This window comes from Amblyomma maculatum, chromosome 8 (genome assembly GCF_055883805.1).
Source record: "Amblyomma maculatum isolate TAMU_Amacu chromosome 8, ASM5588380v1, whole genome shotgun sequence".
Taxonomy (NCBI): Eukaryota; Metazoa; Arthropoda; class Arachnida; order Ixodida; family Ixodidae; genus Amblyomma; species Amblyomma maculatum.
The window spans coordinates 119,659,888-119,676,456 of record NC_139351.1 but is presented as its reverse complement, the minus strand read 5'-3'; the positions used below and the strand labels follow the sequence as shown (position 1 = coordinate 119,676,456).

Here is a 16,569-nt window from a genome sequence, read left to right as displayed (position 1 = left end):
TGTGTGTGTGTGTGTGTGTGTGTGTGTGTGTGTGTGTGTGTGTGTGTGTGTGTGTGTGTGTGTGTGTGTGTGTGTGTGTGTGTGTGTGTGTGTGTGTGTGTGTGTGTGTGTGTGTGTGTGTGTGTGTGTGTGTGTGTGTGTGTGTGTGTGTGTGTGTGTGTGTGTGTGTGTGTGTGTGTGTGTGTGTGTGTGTGTGTGTGTGTGTGTGTGTGTGTGTGTGTGTGTGTGTGTGTGTGTGTGTGTGTGTGTGTGTGTGTGTGTGTGTGTGTGTGTGTGTGTGTGTGTGTGTGTGTGTGTGTGTGTGTGTGTGTGTGTGTGTGTGTGTGTGTGTGTGTGTGTGTGTGTGTGTGTGTGTGTGTGTGTGTGTGTGTGTGTGTGTGTGTGTGTGTGTGTGTGTGTGTGTGTGTGTGTGTGTGTGTGTGTGTGTGTGTGTGTGTGTGTGTGTGTGTGTGTGTGTGTGTGTGTGTGTGTGTGTGTGTGTGTGTGTGTGTCAGAAATACAGTGCCGTTTCATTGCTGACAATTATTCGTTATAAACTGCATTTTGCAGCAAGAGGAGTACAAGCGATTCCCTCAGGTCGCCGTCTGCTTACAGAAGCGGTGTGCCTGCAACTACAATCGTTTGTCTAGCCCGGTAAAAATGTAGTTTGCTTTTTTATGTAGTCATTTTAACCAGTTTCTCAGCGAATTCTAGCTGCAAAGTTAGCTCATATAGGGCACCACAGTAAGTAAGCTTTATTAATGTACATGTCGAGGTAATGACGGTGATCATCATTGTTATGAAAAGTGTGTTGCGCACAAATTCAGCTCAAGCAAAATAGCGTCAAAAAAGGATAAATATCATATGCAGATGAGCTCGTGCCATATACAATCCTAATGGTTGCGTACGGCCTAACTAAGAAACAATTACCCATTCTCACGGTATTCATAATGTATTAAGAGATGTGAAAAGGTCTTAGCATAGCTCTAAAGGAACACAAATACTTTTCACGTTATCATGTATATGCCTATGCAACACATGAAAGTGCACAATCTGAAAATTAATGAATGACACTTGCTTTGAAATTGGTTCGGATTTCGTAATGCGTATAAGATTGAAAGATTTGTGGTGGGCGTAGCATAAATAATGCGTATTCCCTATTTCTTTATTGAAAGCAAGTATTCAAATGGAGTGATGGACAAGTGACAAGCAGACTAGAAGCACCCACCGTCCCGAAGAACATGAGGTGCTCCTCCACGGTGAGGTCGCCGAACAGTACGGTATCGCTGGGGGAGTAGGAGATCAGTCTCCTGGCTTCGTCAGCGTTATACGTGACGTCGAAGGTTCCCACAGAGATGGAGCCTTCGTCCGGCTCGAGGCAGCCTGGTGTAGGTCACGCAGAAAAGACAGAGCAAATCAATAAAACAACGAGACATTGTTCGAAGTTCGCTAACGCCGCATTACAGAAAATTTTGCAAAATTATGTTCTCGCTCTTCATACATAGTTCCTTTGTTCCTTTGAGTTTCCGTGATTATATAGCCTTAGTCGCAGACAGTCTACCCGCAAATTAAGCTTTCAGAAATAAAAAGGCGTGCGCTATTTACTTTCGTGAAACTCAACCTCATCAATCTGCGGTGGCCAAAAACACTTCGTTATGATAGCCAAAGTAATTTCGGTTAAAATTTTTGCACTTGACGCAAATATTTTGATAGAAACCCTACTTATTTGTGGTTCAGAGGTCATATCACCGAAATAATATGACCAAAGCAAGCGGGCTATGCTCACACGGCCACTCGTGTATTACTCCGCCGACGGCGGAGCAGCAAACCACCACGCGATTGCCTATACTTGAGTCCTCCAGCTTTCTGAGGTGAATTCAAAAAGTAGAGTGGAGTCGGAACGCCTTACCCGATTTCGTAGAAAGACTGGCAACACAAGGCAATAATTCCGTTTACTCAAATGCTAGGAGCAGGTAGATCAAGTTCACACGATAAAAAAAAAAAAAGATTTCAAATTCTCTTTAGCGTACCTTCAAAGCGAAGTGTGTCTTGTAGATATTTTAGTTATTTAGGGGACAAATTTAACGAGTAATAGTATGCATGGTTCGACGTCACAAATGAAATGCACTAGGAGGGACACCGCAAGTTCACACCGGATTTTTTCGGCCTCCTGTGATCGCACAGCAAAAGGGCGCATCGCTCTCCTCCTGGCCCTCCTTAATATCCACGTGCGGGATATTGGATTGGTGATATTGGTGTGGAGCAGTGCAGTGTAACGAAGTCTAGTGTAGTGTTTTGTGTAGCTTATAGTGTACCGAACAGTGCAATAAAGTGTAGTGTAGTGCAGTGTAGCAACGCGTAGTGGTACTCTTGTAACATCGTTTTACATCCTACCAATTTTGTGCCTAAGGATAATGCATAACACAACATGTACGCAGGCAAGGAACCAAACCCTTTATCCTCCATGTTCTTGACAAAGCCTGAGCAAGTTCCGACTTTCTGGGACTACCACTGTATAGTGGCCTAGTTAATTGTTGTGACTACCTTGGGCACACCCTGCTTCGGCTTGAACACTTAAGCGTACACACACGGTCCTATAAGCATGAATCCAGGAGCGCTTACCACGGATACCTTCACAAAGCGACCTATTGCATGAACTGATGTGATTTGCGTTGGCCCCCTTCAGACTGCACGGTAACCATGGCGGCCTAGTGATCTCACTGTTTGCTTTGTATGTGGGAGGTGCTTGATTCGATTCCCGGTGCCTTGTGTTTCCAGCGGATACAAGATTCCCCCAACAAGAAACTTTCTCCGAGATAAAATACTTGGGAAAAGGGCCTTCGACGAAACCTTTGCTTTGTGGGGTAGCTGTGTCGGCGTGTCGATCCTTTAGAAGAGCAGCTTAAATCCTCCCCACATACGGTGACACGCGATAACACCTTGCTTCTTTCGTTCTTAAGTTCTATCCCAAGGTTCTGCGCGAAAGTTAGGTTAGCAGGGCCACGTCGCTTGCTGTCCTGACTCCGTAGTTAGGGTCACGTGCGGGTTACACCACCAACCACTGTGATGAAAATGTAGGCCGGTGTAGCATCACCTGTCATGAGTTGTATCACGGTGGTCTTCCCGGTTCCGGAAGGTGCCAGCAGCACGGTGATTTGCTTGCTGAATATGTTGAGGCTGATGTCATTCAAGACCCAGTAGTTGTCATATCTCTGCGCAAACGTAAACATACAGGCTGTCTTCAGCTGTCCTGAAGTATTAATCGATTGCTCAAGCATTACAAAATTGTTTCACACAGTTTCAAGAACACTAAACAAAACAATTGGCACGTTTTTTTTTTCTTTTTGTAAACAAGCGACCATCAGACAAACCCTAGCTTTAAAGCTGATCCGCACAAATAGTTAAACTAACCATAACATTGCACCAGTGCGTTTAGAAGATACCTTGAGGGTGGTGTACGTTTCATTCAATAACAATTCAATATAAAGCCGCTTGACCATAGTCATAATTGCAGGGTATTCCGCTAGTCAGCAACACGGCTAAAAGCAACTAATCCTTAATGACCCCACCCACTTTACGGGTCGCGTACCTTTGACACACCATTGATGGACACTATGGGCACAGCGTTCGCCGGTTCTTCCTCGTAGTGTTTGCACTTGGTGTTCACAGCGGCTGGTGGCGTTAACGAGGGCGAGCTCCAGTACGTGCCCTGTACGAGCAACAGGGACATTCCAACGATGAGTGCTGTTTGCGGGGACATTAGTGCTAGACGAGGATATGTATGGGAATTCTACAAGGTGCAATATACTTCATTCGGGGAGCAATTTATTCGCTAGTTGTACAGATTAGAATACCAATTATTTTAGGGAGGGGTGTTCCCTTCTTTGACTCTCCTTAAGTTCTTGCATACGTCGATGAAGTGAGAATGATAGCTTCATCGCAAAAAGAAAGCTCCTTCCACCTGATCCACACAAGACGTCCAGTTCAAGCCCTACGGTACGCGTAGTTCCGGAAACAAGTAAAGGTCAGTCAATCATCAGTCAATGAGGGAGATTTTTTGCAGATTTACAGTGTCGTCGATATTAGAGCCCAAACATTCTGGTGCGTATTATCTTCCTCGCGAGGTGATTCTGACATGAAGCGTATGCTTGCTAGCGCAAGAATATAGGCAGAGCGAAGTCAAAATACTGAGCAGCTCAGATTTTTATCGCACAGCAATTCGGAGCAGAAAAGCGATCGAATCTTCCATAAGGTCAGTTTAAATGGATTAGGCGATGTAAGTGGCTCTCAAAGTCGAAGTCAGCGATTAAAATCGTTCTGCAGCTTGTGTTCCTCCGCCGGAACTATCTTTATAATATCACACAGCTGTGCAAGGCAGTTCATCCGAGTGCAGCATTGAGACGTGACGTTCGTCTAACTTCAGCTTTCGGCACACGGGTGGCCGTATATTGAAACTGGCGGGACCAGCGTGCAGCTTTGCAAATGACGTGATCAAACAGTTGGCCATACACTTGCCGAATCTCCAATAGATAACGACTCATCAGAAGCTCACAAGAATCTCATTATCACTTCTTTACATGATGTGAAGAAAGCTAGGCTACTGCGCGAAAAAGCTATAAGCCAAAGCGTACACCCGTTTGCGGCCCCCAAATATTGATGCCAGTGTGATGAAGACAAGGAAGAGGAGCAGAAGACGACGAAGTTCCCCCTCTCGCGCTCGGACCGTACGTCCCTGGACTTTGCCAACACCGGGCTCTTTGTGTTACCGGCTCTGCGGCCTTCGCACGCCTTCTTGCCAACGTGACAATATATCATCCTACATATCATTTCCAAAGCATGCAGGCAATCCCGAAAATCTCGAACTGGAAGCCTGCGCACTTGGAGACGGCTGCCCAGGCTCAAGCCTAGAGAAATAAACGCACGTGGCGTAGCAAATGGCTATGGTACTGGAATAAAGACCTATCTTTGTCCGGGGAAGGAAAATGTTTTCAATGAACAAAAGCTTTATCACCGCCGACAGCACACAGCCTCGTCTATGCGTACTGAACGTAACTGCAACGGTACAACGACTTAAAGAACACAAAGCAACCAGGAAAGAAAACAAGTTCTGAAGAACTTTCTTTTTCCTGGCCTTAGCTTTTCGTCCGTCGTCTTTTGTGCTGTTGTAACTAAGCAAAATACAAAAATAAAACAAAATACAGGATTGCTAAACTGCAACCAGAAGCTGGGCTGAATACACTTGAAGCAAACTATTTTGTGACAGATTGCGAAATAGTTAAATTTATTGAGCCTTCGATACCACAATATACTTCGATATCACAATATAAAAGCAAAGGTATAACAGATATTTAGAATTAGAATGCATTTGTATGGCATTTCCCTTCACCAGTCGTCTCTAAAAACTAGCTGCTGTTTATTCCAACACGTCTTATGCAGTCGTCAAAAAAAAAAAAAAAGTAGCCGCATTAAATATGAAGTGCAGTTTGTTGTCGCAATACATTTAATGGAAAAAAAGCAATTGAAAAGCGCCATTATAAGAAAAGCCACTTGAGGCCTCAAGTGTCTCTTCTCTTAATGGGGGCGCTACATTCAGTTCGATATAACGAGAACAGGTGAAATTGTAGTTCGATATACAACGCGACAGCGCAGAAATTTTACACAGGATTGTCAGGAAGATAATTTATGTGTTCTATATCCGAATACAAAATGCCCAAGCTTGACTGAATTTCCGAAGAACTTGCCCTATTGCCATATTAGTGAATGGTTCCGTACCTCGAACAGGAACGTGTACGACTTGGCCACTTTGGTTCCATTGCAGGTGGTCACGTTGTCGATGTACCAGGTGAAGAACATGATGAGCAAGCTCGATCCGATACTTACGACGATCAGCTGGGCAATGGTGACGTTGTCTGGCGTCAGTTCCGCACTAGCAAAATTGCTCAGTCCCCCTCCGTTCCCTGCGATGAATACCGCGTCAGAGAGGCGAAGTACCGGTTTCAATAGCCTACAGATGCAGTTAGCGGTGTCTCCGTACTGAATCAGAAGTACTGCATCAGATTTCCTGTCGACACCAGGTGCAATTTAATGTACACTGACTCAATCGTCTACTGAGGCATGAAAACGCTTCTGGAAATTTTAGAAACCAACCATTACTAAGCTTTCACTGCGCCGTCAGTCATATGCTGGGTAAGTGCTTGCAGCAAAGCATCAGCAAGGAAACTGATCTTAATGACATTTTTAAATAGTTTCTTTTGTGCATCTTGAATCGAAAATATACCAGTAACCCATCGGGGAAAGAGGTACAGTATAGCACCCGCGTATACGATGCTACGCTCCAGAAACGGATATGCTGCGAGAAGCTTCTCGTGCAAGGCACTCACGGAATCTCTCCAAGCGCTCGATGACCATCCAGCACCAGTGGAGGAACATCCCGGGAAGAACGGAGGAGAGCAACTTGCTCAGTTTTGACGTGAGGTAGTATCCGAAGCCATACGGGTTTTGCAGGAATGCGTAGGGCAGGATCAAGCTAAGAAACCAGTGCACCGAGGACAGAAGACCGGCCATGCGAGCTGCAGGTGCAAGCATCTTGTCACTGCACAACTACGGCTAACGTTTTTAAAGGGAGGAGCACTGACGAAAGGTATAAAAAAAAACAATTACATTTACGCTACGATACTTACGATACGATACGATACGCTACGACTCAACGATACTTGTGCTGAATATGAGCTTGGTGTATTTTTTTAAGTCTTCTTCCAGCATTTCCGAATTCCATCTCGAATAGAACCGAGGCTACAACCTCACCCTCCCCTGCGACAGCTACCATATCATTCCTTTACATCACCATCGGCGAGAGACGCGCAGTCATATGCTACGATTTGCACCCCGCATCCGGCCTCAACCTCTTCCGTTAACTCGCGGAAGGTGTCCCACAAACACATCTCGCTTTCACTGCAGAAGAGCAAAGTTCTCATGACGACGTACCGATATCAATGCCCAAAAAGAATACAATGATGTATCACCTCATGTGGAATACGTTTACGACGACAGGAAGAATTTTCATGCTTCAATTTTTCTGCATCAAACGTCGTCCTCCTGGGTACGGCCCCTCAATTTTATTGGTGAAAACATATAAATCACACACATTGCAAATATGAGAAAACGTCGCATATTGTTCAAGATAAATCATGGCATGTTTTTTTTTTTTTTTTTTTTTTTTTTTTTTTTTTTTTTTGCAGAATGGAGTTCCTCGAGTCTACGCGCAAGATTTCGGAAGCTGTGACCGGGCCCGTCTCCCGTAATTGAAGCTTAATCGATCTTCTGTACAGGGACACTATCCTGACCGAGTGTGATGCTCTTCACCTGAGCTAGGAATTAAAGCAAAAAGTGGGTAGTTTCTATGCACGCTGGAGATGACGCGCCGTTCGGGATTAGGCGCGATGCTGAAGCCTGAGGACCGTCCAAATGGTACTCGCAACTAAAATAGTGCCGCCTAGGAGCATAAAAAGCCAATTAAAAATTTTGTTATGGTTTAGCTTCGGTTTAACGGTTTAAACAAGTGTTAAGCGTTGACACAGAAGCGGTGGTGCCGCGGCCATCTGGGCTGCGTCGCTCACGCCTTGCAGCATCGTCGTGGAGGCGTTACGCAAGACGCTCTGTTGTTTAAGCGTTTCTGCCACAGTTTTGGCTTTAGCCCCTCCTCTTCCACAAACTTTCAGCTCGCAACGCAATGTCCTCCCGATCGTCAGGTGCAGCCAACGACGATCATAACTAGCATGGCAGCTCAGTTGCTCTGCCTCTGAGTCCATGGCGCGGCTCCGGCGCTTCTATATGTACTCGAGATTGACATCAGCGATCATGTGTCTCGCCACGCAGCTGGTAAGACGTTACGCTACTTCCCGCTCCAGTTGGCTTTTTGACCTTCCTTTTGACCTTACCCTTTGGTGGGAACATAGCTACCCAATGTGTTTGTGGCTTAAGTTACAAGTTGACCTTGAAGCTACCTGAAGGTCATCGGAAGCACACAGTGACCTTGCCTTTACCTGGCGTAGTGAAGCTATTGCTTCAATATTTCCTTCTCCGCGCCGTTGCCGTGGCTACAGAAGTCGACGACACTCAAAGCCTAAAAGCACTGTTTATAGTTGCGCGAGATGCGTAACAAATCATGGCTGTGGTCCTCGCTCATCAGGGGCATAGGCTAAGGGAAGTGTGTGTGTGGGGAGGGTGGGGGGGGGGGGGGGAGAGGTACTATGTAGCAATCACACCCCTGAAATTTTCTGAGCGGTGCGTCCTCCTCTGTTTCCGGCCTTTTTTTGGCACATTTTTCGACCAGGGGCTTAAACACATAAAGAAAAATACTTCTGGCTCCTATAAGCCATTGTCCTATCATTGTCAACTTCCTAGTCCTTCTTTCACTGAAGGTTATAAACAACCCGAAACACCGTGGTCAACATGTGTTCCCTCTTTCTCTCTCAGTTTCGTGCACTTCATCCATACATTCTTTATATTCAGAGTGATTGTGACATTCACTCCTTGTTTTGTGAGGAATAGATCTTATGATGAATTGCAACTCCCAATAACAAAGCGCGTAACATTCACACGAGAATAGAACGGCCCCGATCACCATCAGAAAAACATATATGTACTCACTGCTGCTAAACAAGAGCGAAATGAGCATGGCATGCACTGCCATTGCGCTGCCGAAGCACAGGATGACCAGGTAGACCAGCGCCGGGTTGGTGGCCGCGATGAACCGGTCGCCGGCGTCGTTAGTGAGCGTGCCGTACAGCACGACCAGCCCGAAGGCGCCCATCATGGCCACTGCGGCCACCAGGCTTAGGTAGTGCGACAGCCAGTACAGCGCGTCCCCGATGCCGTACGCTCGCATCAGCTCGCGCATGCCACTCACCTACAAGACGCGCATCAAGCCAGCTAATGTAAGTTGTAACATGCCCTTTTGTTTTTCTTAATTTTGATAGTTGGTCATGTACCCCGGCTTCTTAGCGAAGTAGGCCTTGGCTGACCCCACCAGTGAATCAGTGTCCTCTCTGCTCTTTGAGTGTGCAGAGCGGGCAATGTTGACGAAGACCACGTACACGTACTCGTCAGTAGAGAACCTTCGCAGTGAAAGTAATGCGCTGTAAAAAGATTCTAAACCAGTTTTCATGGTCAGTTTGCTTTTTCTGCCGGTAGCACATATATCCAAAATGCATTCAGACCAACACTGGGTTCACAGAGGGCATTAGCGTACAGCCGAGGCTAAAACCAAAGGCTCGGAGCATCCGCAGGCACTCTTTACTACTGGCGGCCGGAGGTACCTCAGTATGTTATAGTGCACTGTTCGCTCTCATTCTATTAGCATGGCGTTTGATCACTTCGGTTAATGTTGGGTTGTCTTGCTTTGAAAGACTATTTGCGACCACACTTAGTGCACGTGCCCCCATGTCAGACTTCTGGTGAAGTTTATGGGATTACGCAGAAACAACTAGCGGGTAGAGCGCCCACAGAAAATTGTCAGACTTGATAATACAAGCTTAGCGCAGAGTTTAAAAAAAAAATCACATCAAAATGACGGCACAATCATATTCGAAGCACTCGCCAACTGTTAATGAACGGCTGCCTCCATGAGGGTATCCGTGAAGCGAAACATTTTCGAAAAGCTCTGCGCGTATATGTTTCCGCTGGTGCCGCTGTGTGTCAACAGCCGAGGCTCACGTATCGCAGTATTTTTAAATTACACGGTTTTTTACAATATGCCTCAAATTTTTACAATCACTTCTAGGATCCTTGAAAGCAGAGCAAAAAAACGAAAGGACGATGAAAACACAGAATTACACGGGATATCTGCTAGCCCCAGTTGTAGCCCCAGTTGTAGCCCCAATAAAGCTTTTCTTGCAACAAATCTTCTATGATGTACTCTGTCCTTGTTGAACTGTACTTTATTATATATAGTGTATGCAATATGGAGTTTAACGTCCCTGAGCAGCCTGGGCTATGACTAAGCGCCGCAATCAGGCCTCTGGATTAATTTTGGCCGCCAGTGGTTCTTTGACGCCCAATGACATCGCGACGTATAAAGGCGCCTTGCGTTCCACCTCGATTGGAACGCGGCCGCCGTGGCAAGGATCACACCCGCGCACTCGGCCCCAGCAACCATGCACCTGAGCCATCGCAGCGGGACCTTACTTCAAGAAAGGAAGGCATTATAAATGCACTGTGTAAAAAAGGAAGCGTTTTAAAGCCCCCCCCCCCCCCCCCCCCTCCCTCTCCTCCGATAAATCGCGTTCAAGCACGGTCCACTTGGTGCATTTTAGCATCTTATATGTCAGTTTTGGGTCAACCGGCCGGGCCAAATTTAGTTGAGACCATCTAGCTGTACCCGGTCCATTATGCTCAGATGTCAATTTTTGCTTAATTTGGCCGAGGGCAATTTTTCGATTACCCGGACCAAATTTTACAGCTGCATTTGGGCATGACTATCGAACTGGGCGCAACTTATATGATAACTTTGGCCCAATTTGGTCGATGTCATTATCTGGTGACCCGGACCAAAGTTTAGAGGTAGCTTTGGGCGTCAACAAAACCACCATTATAAACCTGAGCGCGACTATATACTGAAAGCCCTTCGTTTAACCAGTTTACGCTGCCAGAATATGTAGTATGAGCGCGCCTTGCAGAGCGCCAATGTGAACGCACCCTCTCGTCGACGATTTGCACGACGCAGAGCGTGAAAGGAAGCCAGAAGGCGATCACGAAGCGGATGACCACGCGGGCGTACGTGGTCGCAAAGTCCTCTGGGTAGAGCTGCGGGTACGGGAAGCGCTGCAACGTAACCTGCGGACAGGCGTTATGGGAACAGTGGCGGATCTCCCTGGTACTCAGTAGCGCTAAATTATGGAACCGCTCTTTAGGCTACTCTCACGCGTGGAAAACAATGCGGCTCTAACTTATGAATGCTGACAAGTGCCCTTAATGTTCCAGCGTCATGACAGCGTACAGGAGTGTATGTATCCGTAATATGGATCGAAAATCAGTTTATACACCTCATCAGTGTACTCAATGCATATATATGTACAGGATAGTACAAAAACGTTATCAGCCCAACTTCTTTGAGAACGTGCTCTCACGGCCCCTCGAACTTCCTAACCCAATTTGTCCATTAACCTAACTTTCCACCCCCTGTTGTTTTTTTATGTTATGTTTGGCGACCATCGGTTATTGGCGAACGCTCAAACGAGGCGTACTTCCGTTGAGTGGCCACGCCCTTGTAATGCGTGTCTGCCAATGCTTTTTTTTTTTTTCGACTAAGATACAAGCAACTCATTTTTGTTTGCTTGCCAAGCCTGCTGTCTTCCTCTCCTAAGTTGAATATATCAACTTGCTCCCCATAGGTCACGGCCCAAATAGTTGCGCCGATGTGGCAGTGATTCGTTCCGCCATCGGACAACAATAAGTCCGCCTTGCGCTGCAACAGCCCATTATGTGGCCCCTTTTCCCAAGCATTTCACCCCAGAAGAGCCGAGCACCAGGCCGGGGGAAAGCTTGTACCCATTTAAAAACCGGTGGGTAACCGGCGGCACCCGGGATCGAACCCGGTACCTCCCGAATGCGAGGCGGATGCTCTACCACAAGGCCACCGCTGTCAGTATTCTAAGTTCAGCCTCTTTCCTTAGCATCTACATTACTGGTCAATAAGTTATCACCAGTAGGATACGGTTAACTACTTTCGTTTTGAAGGATACTGGTAAACGGCTATTAATAACCCGAATAGTGACTGACACGTACACTCCCCCCCTGTCTGCGGTCATTACCTACAATAAGTGTACACCGATTTTCAAGTCTCGCTACCTATCGTAATCCGTTTTCATTTCAATGTTGTAGAACATTATTTATTATGTTCGTGATACTTTTTAGACCCATCTCTTTGTCTCGCCTATCTTGGCCCCCAATAATGCTTTGAGATTTGGCCCTTGGGTTACATAGCAAGGCAAAGCCATCAGCGAATCGAGTATAGCTGAGAAGTTCTCCACTCGCTTTCACCCTTAAGTCTTCCCATTTCAATTTTCTGAGCACAAGTTAAAACTGCCAACAACGCGAGTGTCACTGTTTTTAGCCACCAGAAGGCAGGGACGTTAGGGTCTTAGTCATGCGTCTGCACTAGCATGATACCCTTATGCTGGTCGGGCCCCTGCTTTACGCAAAGCGCACTGGGCTTGTGTCAAGCCGTGTCCGTACCCCATTTTGAGAGGGAGCTTTCAAGGACGATTCGAAAAATGTGCCGGAAAAATTATGGACGCCTTGTAAGGAGTGTGTGTGATATATTAGTGCTGGTTGATTGGTGGTGGTTGGCAGTGTGACTGGTTGACTGATTCATTAATGATTGGTGATTAATGAGCGTAAACAGCGCGTAATAGACGAATAATCTCGTGCGGGCATCTCTGAGTTTGAACACGTGTTTGTGGAACATGTGGGGCCCATACAAGTGCTGCATCATCGTCTGACACTGTACTAGCTGGATGCGTGTTTGAGGGCATGTGTTGTAGTGATGGTAGTGTTCGACAACCAGGAAGACTCCGTAAGACGGATGCAGAGAAGGCGGAGAAGAACGCTCGATATCAGAACGCTATACGGATGAAGAGAAGGCGGGGTGCTGAGGTACGAACATAAGAAGTGAGGCAGTGACGCTATCATGACTACTCTTAGGATAAAGCTTAAGCGTCCTCCTAATTTTCAAACACTCATGTCTTCGATTATGCATGTACATGTGCCACCTATAGCGATGTAATATATGCTACACGTTGGCTTGTATTGTTTACTTTTTGCCTTGATTTGTTTACTGTATAATTCTCTAAAAGAAAGCGGCATTGTACGATTCCCGATAAAAAGGGGCATAGCATGTGACCAGCCCAGCAGGGGGCGGCCGCTTGTGAAGCATCGAGGACCGTAACGCACCTCGTAATCGATCGGCCTCTTCCGCGCCTCACTGACGGCCTCCAGGTAGGCTGTATCGACAGCGTACTGGATGGGTAGCAGGTAATTCGTCTCGCTGAACGTGTGTAGTTTGAGCGCCCCAGGCATCACCAGGAAGCGGCGGTAATGAACGTTGACGTCGAACTTCACACCGTTGACGCGAACCTGAGCGATCGAAGAGGATGAAAGGCGTTACACACGCGCGCACGCACGCACGCACGCACGCACACACACACACACACACACACACACACACACACACACACACACACACACACACACACACACACACACACACACACACACACACACACACACACACACACACACACACACACACACACACACACACACGCGCGCGCGCGCGCAAAGAAGCGATATATTAAGTCCTTCTAAGCATTGGACTATTACTATATACCATTGCAGAAAAAAAAGCCGTTTTCCGGGATTCACTTACGCTCAAGCGAGACGGCGCTTATAATACCGCCTATGTTATTAAGAGGAATCGTAATGCAATTATTGGCAGAGAATTGTCGTTGATAAATACGTGCTACTTAAGAAGTTGTAAAATCACCCCACTGAATGTATGGCAAGGATCATTAATCTAGTGATATCATTTTGAAAGCGATAACTGAATATCTACTTGCAACCGCCATCAAATTGTGCGCTGAAAAACATGAGAGCTGGCTATTTATTTGAGAAGGCGACTGAGGTCCCACTGACGTGGAGCATTATGAAAGAGGGTAGACGTATAGTCGGCCTTCGCCAAAGTGAACAAACCTCTTTACACAGTGAAATCTCGTTGCGGTCACGCTAATATGCTTTTCGTCATAATAGATTTCTTTTTATCTTTTTTTTTTTTGCCAACGCCGTCTAGGCCCAATGTATTTTCGCGCGGCTCATACTATATTTTATAGGGTTTAAATAATGCAATCATAAATATATGTCAGACAATATGGCGTCGTTTCGAATTTCCTATCCAGAAACAGCGGAGAAGGGCTCGATGGGGCACGTAGGTGATAGCAGCTGCAGTAACGATAAAGCTAGCGGGCGATCTTTCAGCACTGTTAGCACCCGTAATGACCCCCCCCCCCCACACACACACACACAGACACACATTTTGTCGTTAATAATTTACTAATTTTCAAATTTTCGCACCGGGTGCTTCAGTTTCGCTCCAGTGCTGTCGCAGCCTGCAGTGGTTAACCTGCCGAGATGCTACGGGCTGAAAATATAACTCCGTGTTTATCTTTTGCCAAGATCTCCTGCAGGAGTGGCGCTTTCGGCAAATTTGGAAGAGCGCGAAATATTAGACCCTCTTCAAGGATTTCTGACTCTGTCGCTGGTGCAGCGACTCGTTTCTGCCAGATTCAGATAAGCTTGCTTCTGAACATTGCGAGATAAGAGCAAAATGACAGTTATCCAAAGGGCGGTAACTGAAGTATGTTCCGCGCTAAGTGGGTTTTATTCGCGGTCATTGGAGGCCTGTTTTGGATATTATGATTTTCAAATGATACATTTTCATTCTCGATTCTCCTGAGAATCGCATCAACATCTCGAGATTCCACCGTATGCAGCACTGGGCAATGTGGATGAGCTTGCGTAGCAAGCGAAACAGAGAGCTGCAAAGTGTTGAACACATTCATACCTCGTAGTCCAACTCCCATGGACCGTCTTCCATTATGCTTTTTTCCGGGTCATTCTCAAATGCGAACTGGTCTGGCAAGAGCGCTGCATCCTGATACGACGCCACGTTGAATACAATAGCGATAATCCTCCCCGGGAAAGGTTGACCATCAGAGGGTCGCTCCATCTTGTTAAAGTGCGCCGTCACTTCGCGCTTTGTCTTCAGTTTGACGACCTGCAAGGATACCACGCAGGTCACTCCAGTTCTGCATCAGGATAAGTTGTGGCAGATGCCTGTGCATTCTGCCGCTATTAAGAGCTCTACTCCTTCGAAAAAGAATGCCTGAATAGAGTAAGACACGCTTATAGGCAACTAAGCCTGTATAGGAACGTAGCTACAGTATTTCAATCATCAACGGACGTAACTGTTTGCAAGTTCGACTCACGCTCGAGTCGCACCCACCACAACGGAGACGCCGACCAGCTCTGTCAGTCGTGTAAATATGAGGAAATGTGAGAGATCTAGACAGTCTGGGTGGCATTGTTAAATGACTGTTCATTTCCTCTTGGTTACTTCAAATGCCTAATCCTAATTTGCTGATGAGAGTATCCTGTCAATAAAACGAGAGCTCATCACGCGTGCCCGTTACCAGACTACAAACACTGCTGCATATGAAGGCTTTATCAGGAAAGTCATAATCCTTGCGTTAATCATGGACTTCACATTAACACAGGAAAATACCCGCAGAGAACAGAGTTGCGGATTCTGTCACGGATTGAAGGCGACAGCTATGACCTTGATTATATCTTTCTCGACCGTAGAGTTCATATAGAGCCCATGTTTTGAGCAGTGAGGAGCAGCAAACTTAGATTTATTTCGACCCTTGACTGCTCTCTTACCGGGGTCGCTTCCCACCTACAAAAAAAAAAAAAAAATGCTGCGTTTGTGGAGTTTGTCCAGCTCGGCCGACACGATCACCTTTACATCGTGTTCTATAGTTAACAGTGTAAAAAAGCGAAACATTGTTTTAAGCTCCATAGTCTTTCACAATCTGTATGACTCCGAGCATAGTGCAAATTTTCCAATGGGTGAGTGCTTGCCTCACCTAGCGGTCTGAAACGCTACCGACGAAAAACGAACAAAGCGAGACCCTGGAGCGAATCCCTCTGGACTCTGTACTTTTGACAAAAGCTGTAAGTAATGACAAAAAGTGTAGGACTCTAAGGACACTCGTTACATGCAGCGTGATGAAAGGTCGTCCATGGGTAACCTGGCCAGATACCTTCGAGATGTTAAGCATCTTTGCAGCCTTCCTCGCAACGGTTTCAAAGGCTGGCGTTGCAGCGACGAAGCAGAGCTCCTCCACTGTCACGCCGGGTCCGGACCGCCAGGCGTCGAGAGGATGTCGCGGTGGAAAAGACATCTCAGGCATGACCGTGAACACCCGCGACCGCCGAGGCTTAGGTTTGGGACTGGGCTTAGGTTGGGGCTTAGGCTTCTTGGTCGGTCGCAAGCCCTGAGGCTCGGGCTGATGCTCACTACCGGTATGCGCGGGCTCCTCTGGTTTCTGTGTCGTCGCTGCCTGTGATGTCGTCAGCGGCCGCTGCCCTGTAGAGCTGTAGACATCACCGGCTTGCAGCTCGGCCTCGTCCAAGATGTCAGTCTTGATCGAGTAGAGGACTATCAGCGCGAACACAGTTTGCATGATGGTTGCTATAAGGTTACGCCAGAACCGGCGGATGTACACATCCTTCCAGAGGAGCAGGACCAGCCTTCTCACCATGACCTTTACGAATGCGCGCTTGGACGCTCTGCATAAATAAAAGTATACAGCTACACTAACGCATACATTCTAGGTTTTTGAACATGCAAAAAAAAAAAAAAAAAAAAACTGCGGGCTGTCTTTGCCAATACTGAACGTTGTTAAAGACTACGCTGCTTCGTGACGCCATATTCCGGATTGAGGGCGTTTTCGAAAGCGAATAGGAAAACGT

The 16,569-nt window shown here is 46.7% G+C and overlaps 1 protein-coding gene across 1 annotated transcript in view; it reads right to left on the bottom strand.

Moving 5' to 3' along the window:
* LOC146182326 (phospholipid-transporting ATPase ABCA3-like) overlaps positions 1-16,358 on the bottom strand; it is a 42,733-nt gene extending 26,375 nt beyond the window's left edge. Inside the window, exons 1-10 of the mRNA XM_084575930.1 lie at positions 15,858-16,358; positions 14,597-14,809; positions 12,931-13,113; positions 10,675-10,812; positions 8,629-8,887; positions 6,360-6,548; positions 5,752-5,936; positions 3,569-3,688; positions 3,074-3,191; positions 1,208-1,362 (exon numbers count right to left, since the gene is read on the bottom strand). Coding sequence (XP_084432056.1) covers positions 1,208-1,362; positions 3,074-3,191; positions 3,569-3,688; positions 5,752-5,936; positions 6,360-6,548; positions 8,629-8,887; positions 10,675-10,812; positions 12,931-13,113; positions 14,597-14,809; positions 15,858-16,358 — 2,061 coding nt within the window. The remainder of the gene's footprint in view (positions 1-1,207; positions 1,363-3,073; positions 3,192-3,568; positions 3,689-5,751; positions 5,937-6,359; positions 6,549-8,628; positions 8,888-10,674; positions 10,813-12,930; positions 13,114-14,596; positions 14,810-15,857) is intronic.
* Between the last annotated feature and the right edge of the window lie 211 nt (positions 16,359-16,569).